Source organism: Hemicordylus capensis, chromosome 2 (assembly GCF_027244095.1).
Source record: "Hemicordylus capensis ecotype Gifberg chromosome 2, rHemCap1.1.pri, whole genome shotgun sequence".
Classification (NCBI taxonomy): domain Eukaryota; kingdom Metazoa; phylum Chordata; class Lepidosauria; order Squamata; family Cordylidae; genus Hemicordylus; species Hemicordylus capensis.
This window is the reverse complement of record NC_069658.1, coordinates 59,975,474-59,988,267: the sequence shown is the minus strand read 5'-3', so window position 1 is coordinate 59,988,267 and position 12,794 is coordinate 59,975,474. Positions and strand designations below refer to the sequence as shown.

The window sequence follows — 12,794 nt, the reverse complement described above, 5'->3', positions numbered from 1 at the left end:
CTCCTCCTTCCTCTAGATATTTTCCTGCTAACTTTCCTTCTAGCATTAGTTGTGGTATTTAATATTTTACTCCTCTGAAGATATGTCCACAATATTCCAGTTTGCATCTCTTGATTGTCTGTATTGTTGATGTGTTTTTGCTTATCGAAGTACTTCTTCATTTGTTGTTCTGCTTGTGATCTGCATTTCCCCACATTCTTCCCTCCCTATCCTTGTATATCCCTCCCTTGCTCTGTTGTTTATCCACTCCCTATTTTACAGTGTAAGCTCCTTGTGAAGATGGAATTGTCTGTGCAATTCTGTATGGACACCATGTGAACTGAGGTAAAGGTATATTGCATTTGTGTAATGAATGGTCTGAAGACAAATTATGTGCTGAAACGAAATAATCAAGCTGGCCCTGTATGATGCCTGAATAGAAGACCACCTGGAAAATTAAAAGCAAGCCACTAAGAATTCCTTGGAAGAAGGAGATGGGGTATAACTGTAGCTAAATAAATAAATGCTATCCAAGGGTTTACTTCCTCATTCCAGATGGTACACAGCAATCCACTGACCAATAACTTTCTTACCGCAGATGAGCCCCACCAGAGACATTGCTATGCACTGCTGACAGATGCACAGCAAATGCCTCAGGACTGCTTGGATCTGGATTCAGGAAAAATAAAACTGTTCTGCTTGTTTCACCATGTGAAAAAGTAACAGCACCTAGAAAAAGAGAGGAGAGAAGAGAATTATTGATGAATCATCATAAAGCTGAAGAAGAAGAATAAATTTCACATAAGTTCAGTGATCTTCATTATTTGTCAAATGGGGGCCACTTTGGCAAAAACAAACAAACTAACCCACCACCCTACCTTGCATGTGTGAGCCATTTCCCACTGTGCTGACTTCCACAGGAGGACTCTTAGAGACACAACTGTCTCTTAAGAGCTCTAGGTGGAAAGCACTGGGAAGTGCTAAACTTCCTAGCACTCTGTGCATGACTCTGTGCAAGGCCAGGGGCGTATCTAGGGTGGGGCAGGCAGGGCACGTGCCCTGGGCGCCACTTGAAGGGGCGCCATTTTTAAAAATTATTTTTAAAAAAAATGGTCGCCAAAAACAAAACGGCCACTGTGCATGCTCAAATGGCCTCTGTGAGGCCCTAGGCCATGCCGGGCCTTGCAGAGGTCATTAGAGCATGTGCAGTGGCCATTTTGTTTTCAGTGGCCATTTTTAAAAAATATATATTTTTTTTAAAAATGGCCACCACACATGCTCAAATGGTCCCTGTGAGGCCGCAGAGGCCAGTGGGGGAGGGAAAACCTTTGCAGACCCCCTACGGCTTTTAGGAGGCTCCCCGAAGGGGCTACAGGTGAATTTAAAAAAAAAATTAATATAAGTCACTGTACACATATTCAGTTTGGAACTATGTACAGAGAATCAGGGCTTGTGAATAATGAGCTGAAGCTTATGAGCTAGGATTGTATTCATTTGCTCCTACTTTGCTTCTTGTGATTAATGAGTTAAATGTGATGTCTTAATAATATGGCTATTAATGGTGAGTTTGAATCAGTGTGAAATCCTTAGTATTAAGACCCACTGGGAGATTCTTGCTCTCTTTCTCTCATTTTAACTGTCTTTCTGAAATACTAGAATATATTCCAAGCAGTGACACAGTTTACTCTGCATATCCTTTAATTATTTTCAGAGTATCTGAGAAAAGTCAAATTCTCCATTTATTTTTAAAACTTATGTAACCGTGATGCTACAATGCATAGTAGAGAATTAGACAGTCACTTCTGTTTAGTTTTCCAAGTACACCTCCACATAGTATTTGGCCATTTCATGAGCCCCAGCATACTGAAATTTGTAGTTTTCCAGCATTTTTTGGTCTGGCTACGTCCACTGCTAAATAGTTTTTGAAATATTAAAAGATTAACGAGCTTGGCTTGTATTTTTGTGCTGATATTATGGTAAAGTTATCTGAAAGATGGGTATCAGATGTTTGGACAGGGGATGCAATTTCAGTGCTTGCCCTAGGTGCTATTTTCTCTAGATACACCTCTGTGCAAGGCTCAACAGGGCTCCACTTCCCTTAAAAGGAGCCCTCAGCACCGAGCAAAATGCAGCACTGCTCAGTGAGAACAGTCATCTCTGCATGGTGCCAGGGGACTGGGAAGAGTATTCACCTTTGGCTGAAGTTTCACGCAGACCCAAAAAACAGTCAGGGAGCCACACGTAGGTTGATGGGGGCCACCATTGCCCCCTTGGCCTTGTAATGAAGAACATGGCATTAGATCACGGCCACATATAGACTCTATTAGATTTATATCCAATACTGAAATAGGAAAATGCCCAGTTTATCCCAGTGCCATGAGGAATGTGTTCCTTCCAACACAACAAATGCTGCAGCGGTCAGGGTTTTCATGGCTCAATGGCTTTTAAGCGGTGCCATTTTTTGCTGCTGATGCTGCTTTTGTGGGCTGTATTGTAATGTTTTATTGGTTGTGTGCTTTTAATTTTAAAACATTTTATGGCTGTTTTCAATATGTTCTAAACTACCTTGAGATTTCTCATGAAAGACGGTATATAAATTTAACATGATGATAGGGATGGTAGTTCAGCAACATCTGGAATACCACAGGTTGGGAACCCTGTCTTAAGGTGACCAGAAAAAATAAGGACATAGGCAATAATGTAAAGAGAGTATTAGTCTGTTTACCCAAGGCAAAAGGAAGTTAAAAATAATAATAATCTGACAGTGATCTTTAAACAACAAGGCATTTAATCCTCTGCATGTGCATTGGAAGATGGAGTCAAAGGAGAACATGGGTACAAGAACAAAGTGTGAAAGCTGTCCTATAAAAAAACAGGGTAAAATCAGGGTTCCAACCACTGGAGCTTCAAGCAGGGAAAAGTGGGACTTGGTGGGAGGAGATTCACGGCTTTAAAAGGAAGTTTTTTCTTTGTCTTGCTAAATATCTATCAATGTTCTTGAGTCCGCCTGCTGTCCCTGAGAAGCAGCGCATACACTGTTGTATCATGGCATTCTCCTTGTGGGGGTGTGTGCAAAATGAAACCACTCACCAGCAGCTGGTGTGATATTGCCTGGACGAAGGAACTCTGGAATAAGTCCAGGTGGATATCCAGAACTCCAAAGTACTGTGATAGAGCCATAGACTCCTTTCCGAGTTATCAGAGCTTGAGTTGATCCTGATGTAACATTTGTAAGTCGTAAGATAACAGAATCAAAGGCAACCTACCCAAACAAAGAAACATACTGTTATTGCCAGAAACGTGTCTGGTAAATCTAAATCCCAGAATTTTGAGTTTTGTAACAAGGAATACATCTTACTCTCAGTGCAAGGTATTTCATGTAATGCACAATCCCTTTATTAATCAACACAAATTACCTATAGATCTACAAATGGAGGTAGAACAAAGTAAAAGAAAACATTTTCTCATATGTAATCAAATATTTAATGAACATCTGCTGAATTATTTAATTCTCTTAGGCACACCCGTGGCTAATCCCATGCGTGGCAGCTCTCACGAGAGTTTGAAGAGCTGCCGGATAGCCACGGGTGGGAGAAAAGCAAATGGGGGGGGGCTGGCCGGCCAGGGTGGGGGCAGTGGTGGAGGCCGGCTGGCCAGTGGAGAAGCGGCAGCGGCCTGGCCCATGGGCCGCAGAGGGAAAGTGGCTGCGGCGGTCCAGACAACTGGCCACAGAGGAGAAGTGGCGGCGGCAGCAGCCCAGCTGGGCATGGAGGGAAAGTGGCAGCCCAGTTGGCCATGGAGAAGACGTGGCAGTGGCTCGGCTGGCCGTGGAGGGGAAGTGGCAGCCCAGTTGGCCGCAGAGGAGAAGCGGCGGGCCCATCAGCCACAGAGGCAAAGCGGGGGCAGCCCAGCCAGCCATGGAGAAAAAGCCGTGGCCAGGCTGGCCAGCCGCAGAGGGGAAATAAGCTGGTCAGAGGCAGGGTAGAACGAACTGAGGCAGGGGGGAGAACGAACTGGGCTGGGGGTGGCAGAACAAAATGGGGCTAAAGGGGGGGGGGAACAGGGAGAACTAGCGGTGCAGATGCTCTGCACCAGGTCAGCTTGTATTTTTTATTCCAGATTATCATGCTATCAAACAGTATATTCCAAAAAAACCCAGGTTGCTCACCTATCACTCTTGATCTGGATCGTGATCCAGTGCATTAATAATGAATGAGGTTCTGTGCCTGCACAGGAACTTCGCGGGTAGACTAGCTAGCTCCTCGAGATGCCCACTCTGCCACGCACGTGCTCTGTGCTTCTGTTGAAATCGGCCATTGGGGGTGCCATCTCCTCAGTTTCTTGCAGACTGACATAATCTGACGATCTCTGATGGTAACAGGTAAGTGTTTGTTTGTTTGTTTTAAAACTAATATAGCGGGGAGGTTTGAGTGGGTCTTATGAATACAACAGATCACTACCAGATCAAGAGTTACAGGTGAGCAACCTGTTTATCTGGATCATGATCCACTGCATTCATAATGAATGGGTGATTAGCCAACTTCTTTAAAGGTGGTGGGCACAGTAGTCCCTGAAGCCTATGGCAACACCCTCTTTAATAGGCTTCTCCCCAATCCTTCCTGCTCTGTTAATCGCAGATCAATGGCATAATGTTTTATAAATGGTTGTTGTAAGGACCATGTTGTTGCTGCACATATATCTGCCATTTTAATTCCTGACAAATGCGCCGCTGAAGCAGCATAAGCTGTTGTTGAATGTGCTCTTATCGTGCATGGGGGATTTATTACCTGCTGCTTGTAAGTCTACACAATCAACTCTACTAACCAATGAGCTAGTCTCTGCCTTGAGATAGGATGGCCCTTGTCTTTCCCCTTGTAAGCTACAAAATGTTTTTTCGTCTTTCTCACTGTTCTTGTCCTATCCAAATAATACAGCAGTACATGGTGCACATCCAAAGAATGCAATGCCTTCTCCAACGTTGTTTCCTGGATTTTGAAAAAGGTTGGTTATGTAATATCCTGATTCAGGTGAAACTCTGACATCACCTTTGGCCGGAAGCTGGGATCTAGTCTCATGACCACTTTATGTGGAAAGAACTGAGTATATGGGCTGTCTATTCTTAAAGCCATTAGCTCACTCACTCGCTTTGCCGTGGTGACTGCAATTAGGAATGCTGTTTTTAGTTTGACCCATCTTAAATTGGCAGATTCCAGAAGTTCAAAAGGGGCTTATATCAATGACAAGAACAAGGGTAAACTCCACTGCTCTACTGGTTTCATTATTGGTGGATATAAATTGTTTAGTCCCTTCAGAAATCTTCTACTAACTAGATGGGAGAATACAGATTTCCATCCCACCTTCTGTGTCTTGATGATATGGCTGCTAAATGGACCTTTAGGAATACATTTTCTAAACCACTTAACTTCAAAAAGATCATGTACAAGAGCACCTGTTTTAAGGTGGCCTGCTTGGGGTGGTAACCAATGCTGTCGTGCATGGATTACAAATCTCTTCCATTTACTTCTATAGTTCTTTCTCATGGACAGCCTTCTATTCTCGTGGACAGAGAATAGTCCTTCTCTGTATTACAGAAGTAATACAAAAGTAATACAGAAGTAATACTTCTGTATCAGCCCTCTGTATTACTTCTATTGTTCTTTCTTGTGGACAGTCTCCCTGCTAACTTGGCAAAGACGTACCTTTTCACGTGGTGATTCTCTTTATTTAGTGGGGGAGAGTAACTGGCCCTATCCACCCCCAGCACAGTACCTCCAGTGACTGTTGATGGTGTCTATCTTATGTGGGTTTTTTTTTAGATTGTGAGCCTTTGGGGACAGGGATCCGTCTTATTTATTATTTCTCTGTGTAGAGAAATACACACCAATTCCCTGCTCCATTTTTGGAAGGGCAGTATAGAAATCTAAATAAATAAATAAATATAGTAATATTCTTTTTAGAACCCAATTCTCCATGCTGTCATCCTCAGAGTCTTTACATCTGGATGCTGTACCTTTCCCTCCTCCCACATGAGAAGGTCCGGGCAAAGTGGGAATCTGTGGTAAGTCCCCCTCGAGAGTTTGAGTAGTCGTGCAAACAAGGTTGCCTTGGCCATCACGGTGTCACCAAAATGCATGTTGAGTTGTCTCTCAGTATCTGTGCTATGACACGACTGATTATCGGTTGCAGTGGAAACAAATACAGGAGGCCCTTGTTCCACTTGTGCTGGAACACATCCCCCAATCACTGCTGACCAACTCCTGCATGAGAACAATATTTCTGACATTTTTTGTTGGCAGCAGTCACAAACAAATCCACCTGTGGATGCCCCTACAAGTCGAAGACCCTTTGGAGACAGAAGCCATTGATCTCCCACTCGTGGTGTTGGTCGCGTGTTAATGACCGACTGAGGTTGTCCGCTAATATACTGTCCACACCTCTTACGTATATGGCTAAAGGATATACTCTGTGAGCGATGCACCATTCCCAAATCTGCACGCTCAAGATACACAGTAACTTGGACACCATTCCTCCTTGTCGGTTGAGATATGTTATCGCTGTTGTGTTGTCTAACTGAATTTGAGTTACCGTGTTTCTGAGCATTGGCTCGAAGGCCTTCTGTGCCATAAACACTGCAAGCAGTTCCAAATAATCTATGTGATGCTGGGTTTGAGGATTTGTCCACCTCCCCTGCACCTGGTGTTCTCCACAATGTGCTCCCCAGCCTCTCAGGGATGCATCTGTTGTTACCCACTGAGTGGGAGTTAGAGTCTTTACTGTCCACCAATGTAAATATTCAGCACTGATCATGGAAGTGTTAGCTGCTTCTTCTGGCTGTCTACATTGGGCTGAAAGTTCCTTAGATACCACTTCTGCAACAGCCTCATGCACAGACATTTGTAAATGACAGTGATGTTGCAAGACGGCATTAGTCTCATTAACCACTGCATGTTCTCTGCAAGTTGTACTGGGCTGAGGGTGAACCATTGGATCAGGTTCTTGATTTGTAGATAATGTTCTACCAGCAAGTATGCTCTCTTTGTTTGCATATCCAAAATTGCCCTGATAGAACTTAGACGTTTTTGTGGATCTAGCTTCGACTTTTTCCAATTGACATTGATTCCCATATCCTGCAACAACTGTATCAGTAAGCGGATCTGCAAACGTAACTTTTCTTTGTCGTCACTCATCAGAAGCCAATCGACCAGATATGGAAAGACTACTATTCCCTCTGTTGGTAAATATGCCACTACTGCAGCCATGACTTTTGTGAAAACATGTGGAGCTGTCGACAATCTGAAGAGTAGGAGAGTGTGTTGGAACACTGCATCTCCCACTGAAAATCTTAGGTACTTGCGGTGGTTCTCCTGAATCCTCACATGAAAACACACATCCTTCAAATCTAATTCTCCAGCCCACTCCTCCCTGTTTAGGAAGGGTAGAATCCCCTGCAATATCATCATCCTGAATTTGTGCGCACACACGTACCAATTCAGTCCACGAAGATCTATGATTGCCCTGATTCCCCCATCCCTCTTTGAGATTTGAAAATAAAGGGAGTAATATCCGGACAGTCTCTCTCCCCACTGCAGTGGCCTGGGACAATTGCCTGTTTGTCTAGGAGCACCTGCACCTCTTCTAGGAGCTCCAGAGATGCCTTGGTGTACTTCAGTCCCGAGAATGGAGGCAAAGTTTTGAATTCTATTGCATAACCAGTTGATTATTCTGGGTACCCATTGATCTGATGTTATGTTGTGCAATGCTTGGGCATGGCTTGCCAACCTGATAGAGTTCTTGGCAACTACAAAGCAGGTGTTTTGTGCTTTGGCAATTATCTGTTGATGTCTGTGCAGCGGACTGTTGCTTGAATCAATGCTTGGGATTGTCCTTGTTAGACCAGATATTTTGGTTTTTATTTCTTTGTCAGTATCCTTTATTTCTTTGAACAGGTCTATATTGTCATTTGCAATTCCTTCTATCCTGATGTTTAAACCGTGGTCTCTGACGACCATATGGACAATAGCGGGAGATTGTTGCTGACGTAAAGGCCATAAATGTTTTTGCTGTGAACTTCAGGTTTTTTTATGTTTCCATTGTAGAATCTGTATTTTTGTTAAAATGGCCTTTTGTTTTTTGTTTAGTATTTTTTAAAAATGCTGTTTTCCACCCACTCTTGCATGTCTTGTTACAATACTGTGGATCTGAGCCAAGTGTGCATAGTCACTGCAGTAACCATGGCTCTTGATTCAGTTTCTGCAAGAGGCTTAAAAGCACTAAGCTGCTGCCTAGTAACTGATGTTGTTTTCTCATAAAGCTCTGCAACTCTATCCTGAAACACTTCTGGTGACAATGAAGTAGAGTCTTGCAGTAAAGTGTCCCATAAGAAATGGTTGTACCTAGCCATGCAGGCTGCATAATTTGCAATTCATATTGCCAGACTAGATGTAGTATATATCTTTTTGCCTAACGTATCTATTTTTCTACCTTCCTTGTCAGAAGGTGTTGTATGGCAGTGGTCCGCCTTTGAAGATGATGCACAGTCAATTACCATGGAATTTGGTGCAGGGTGATGCAGCAGGTAAGCATTATCCTCCTCTTGCACCCTGTATAAGCCTTCTAAATGTTTTGATGTAGGCGTTGAGGTCAGAAGCACCTCCCAGGCTGCCTTTGCTGCCTTGATTACCGGTAGCATTGCTGCAGCCATCATATTATACACCAGATCCTTTAGATCCGCCTCTGGCAACTTTAAGTCTATACCTAGTGGCTCTGCGATTTCTCTGATAAGGGCACGGTAGGCTTTCAGCTCTTCTGATGGGGATGTTGCAGCAGATCTAAGAGTGAATCTGATGGGTGGCTAGCTCGATCTGAATCCGAGTCAGTTGAATCTGAAGTGTACTCACCACCATCAGCAAATGATGGTGAAGGGGGTACTACCAGAGGTATTGTCTTCCTTCCTCCCCCCTTGGTTCCTTAGGCACTTGCGGTGTTTACGGTGAGGGCGGACTTCGTTTCAATGGTTGCATCTGACACGTAGTTGAGGCAGTCTGCATGGAAGGTTGGGTTTTTGTCCTAGTAGCTGTCACAACAGGTTGACGAATCTCTCGCTGAGCTTTCCACTGCTAGTAATCAGCACAGTCGTTTGGTAATCTATTTTGGACCAGAGAAATCTCCTCATCCTGGTCATTCTCTGTCACCATATCCACTAAATCTATCCCCTTTTCTATTCTATCGTTCCGTTGTGGTGTGGAAGGGGGCTTACTGGCATTTGCACCGGAGACAAATGGAGAAAAATCCCCGCTGTTGATACAGCCAGCTTTGTCGCCTCCATCGAAGTAGACTTCGACACCAACATCAATGTTGTTGCTCTTGTTGAATCTTCGGTATCGTCACCCATAGACACCATTGTCCTCGGCATCGACATTTTTGACATAGTTTGGCATTTCGATGTAAACAGCGGCTCTACCGACTCCCTTGACGGTCTAAAAGTCTGAACCTCTGTTGAGGATGGAGTTCCATTCCCTGTCTTGCTGCAGTGCTTCTTAGGTGGTGGTAAAGTGCTCTCCTCTTCTGAGGCATGCCGTGCTTCCGCTTTAATCCTTATGCCTGTGACTTGTCTTTGGTCCTTTAAAAACAGGCACTGTCTGCTCAGTCACGGTTTTAGACTGCATTACTGCAGCTCCATGCATGCTCGACATTGATCTCAGCAATGAGCACGATCGAGTCCCTGACATCAAAGGAGAAGCTTGGTCTCAGCATCAGCGGTCTTAATGCTTCATCGTACAATGCTGCTCGAAGACAGAGTATTCTATTTTTCATTGTTTCGAGATGAACAGCAGATTTTACATGCCGTGGTATTATGCTGTTCTCCTAGGTTCAGTAAACACGATTCATGGTGGTCTGTGGATGGTAGCTTTGCACAACATTCCACACTTCCTTTAAACTCCATGGTTTTAAGGAGCAGCCCAAGGCATAAGCCCCATGGCATCCATTCACAAGCTCTTTTTCAAGTTAGTTTTTGGTTAATCTGTTAGGCTAAAGCAGGGATTCTCAAACTTGGGTCCTCAGGTGTTATTGGACGTCAACTCCCATAATCCCCACCCTCAGTGGCCTTTGGTTGGGGATTATGGGAGTTGAAGTCCAATAACACCTGAGGACCCAAGTTTGAGAATCACTGGGCTAAAGCATAGTCTTAAACAGTCCTGAGGTCAGAAAGTCCAAAAAAATCAATCCTTATCTCACTTGTTTTATTTTTAGATAATCCAAGAAGCCAGTACCTAGGTCTTGATGCATTGGTGGTCAAATAGAAACAAACAAGAATGCACCGCCAACTGTTGATTTCAACAGAAGCTCAGAGTATGTGTGAAGCAGAGTGGGTGTCTCGAGGAGCTAGTTAGTCTACCTGTGAGGTCCCTGTGCAGATGCAGAACCCCATTCATTATTAATGCAACAGATCACAATCCAGATCAAAAATTATCAGAGTTCTACTTTTTGAAATTGAAAATAATAGCATATGATTCAGCAGAATCTACCATGCTGACTATCATGTATATTTTATTTTTAATTTTTTTTTACCACTGTTCATTAAAACAATTTCAAGAAGGTTTACAAAATCTTTAAAACAATATAAAACTATTTAAAAATAAAAATATTAAATTGGAATATAAAAATACAAATCTAATTAAAAGTTTAAAAAACACATACAATGAGAACATAAAATACAGAGCAACAGCAGCAGCAACAGCAAAACACTAATAAAAGCCTGGGTGAAAAGCCAAGATTTCACATGCTTTCTAAAAACTATGATGGAGACTGAGGAGCAGATCCCACTGGGAGAGCACTGCAAAGTCTTGGGGCAATAACTGAGAAGGCCCTGTCCCACATGTATAACAGCCAGGCCTCCCTCATGGTTGGCACACGGTGCAGAGCCCCCTCCAATGACCTTGTCAGGTGGGTAGAAACCCTTGGGAGCAGGTGGTCCCTCTGATACCCAGGGCCCAAACCATTGAGGGCTTTGAAAGTCAAAACCAAAACTCAGTTATTGCTTGAATTGGACCTGGAAACAGATTGGCAACCAATGTAGCTATTTCAAAATGGGTGTGATATGATCCCAGCAGGCATCTCTGGATAAAATCCTAGCTGCCACATTTTGCACTAGCTGCATTTTTTGAATATTCTTCAAGGGCAGCCCCACATAGAGTGTGTTACAGTAATCCAGCTGTGATATTACTAAGGCATGGGTAACTGTGGCCAGATCTGCCTTCTCAAGAAAGGAATGCAGCTGGCACGCTCACCAATAGGGGGATGCACGGACCGCGGAGGCACGGTCCGATGCCGGGGGTGTGTGTCACTTTAAGGGCAGGGGGGTTGTACTTACCCCTCCCGCCACTTTTCCCCCACCAGCGCTCCATTTGTGAGTAAAAATTTCAGGCCGGCAGCATTCCTCCCTGCCGCCCCTGCCCCCTTGTTGTCTGCCCAAAACTCAAGTAACTGCCACGCATGCGCACGCCACCAACACGCGCACCGCGTACATCACTGTGACATGCATGGTGCACAAGCGCACGTTGGCAGCGCACACATGTGCGGCAGTTATGTCTGTTTTGGGCAGACAACAAGGCGGCATGGGCAGCAGGGAGGAATGCTGCCACCCCGAAATTTTTACTCACAAATGGAGCGCCAGAGGGGGGAAAGCGGCAGGAGGGGCAAGTACAACCCCCCTGCCCTTAAAGCAACACACATCCCCGGCGTCGAGCCGCTGGACAGGGCCACGCACAAACCAGTTTGCAGGCCTCTAACATGGCCTGCAGACCGGTTCGTGCACATCACTACTCGCCAAAGCTGTGCAAAGGCACTTCTGGCCACCACCTTCACCTGACCTTCCAAAAGCAGAACCGGGTCCAGCAACACCTGCAAGCTGCACAGCTGCTCTTTCAGGGGGAGTGCACCCCCATCCAGAAACAGTTGAAATGTGTTTCCTATACATTGTTAAATTAAATGTAATAATATTGCCTACATGTCCATACCCGCAGCCTTTTTCTACCCTCTGGCGGTAAAGATGTAATATTGCTAGAAGTCTAGTTACCTGAGAATTGGCAGCTTCTTCAGGAACTGGAAATGAGGCTGACATTGCTGTCTCTAATATTTTAGGCACAATATTGGCACTTCCATTGAATAGGCTTACATTGTTCAATTCCAGAGTAAAATTCAAGCCCAGGAAGAGAAATACCTGGAAAGGTATCATATGATAGTCATCAATTAGGAAATTGTAACTATGGATAAAGCATCCAAACAACAAATTCTCAAGTTCTAGAAGTTTTCAGTTACTACAATCTTTCTAATTGACACTTCAGGGGGACTCACAAGGGTGACGATGTACACTTCTTTTCCCTTGCACCCACTAATGCAAGGGATGATTCGTATCACTTGAGGGAGATAGGGGTGTAACAGTCTGGGAATGGCCTCTCTACCCCGCAACTCCACACAGAGCTGTTGATGAGAGCAGGATTACTGACCACAGCCAGTGATTCGGAATCTCAACAACTTTGATGGCACAAAATAAAAGAACAAAAGAGCTGCATGTCATCAGCATATTGACAGCACCCTACTCCAAATATCTGGACAACTTCATCCAGCAGTTGTTAAATGGATGTTAAATAGCATGGAGTTCAAAATGGAACTCTTCAGGACACACAGGCCAATGGCCATAGAGTCCTGCACCATCATCTTCTGGAACAACTGGAAGAAGAAGCAGAACCACTGCAGCATGGTGGCCCAAACCTCATCCCTGAAAGATAATTCAGAAGGACACCATAATACAATAT

General features: G+C 44.2%; 1 protein-coding gene across 19 annotated transcripts in view; it reads right to left on the bottom strand.

Annotated features, from left to right (window-relative positions):
- The window catches only part of ADGRV1 (adhesion G protein-coupled receptor V1), a 457,213-nt gene that overhangs the window by 241,794 nt on the left and 202,625 nt on the right, over positions 1-12,794 (bottom strand). For all 19 annotated transcript variants that reach the window (XR_008315167.1, XR_008315166.1, XR_008315164.1 and 16 more), the window contains 3 exons: positions 12,056-12,199; positions 3,070-3,241; positions 573-708 (listed from right to left, as the gene is read on the bottom strand). Coding sequence is in view for 13 of the 19 variants with exons in the window: in XM_053290676.1 (XP_053146651.1) it covers positions 573-708; positions 3,070-3,241; positions 12,056-12,199 (452 nt within the window). In the remaining 6 variants the exon portion in view is untranslated. The remainder of the gene's footprint in view (positions 1-572; positions 709-3,069; positions 3,242-12,055; positions 12,200-12,794) is intronic.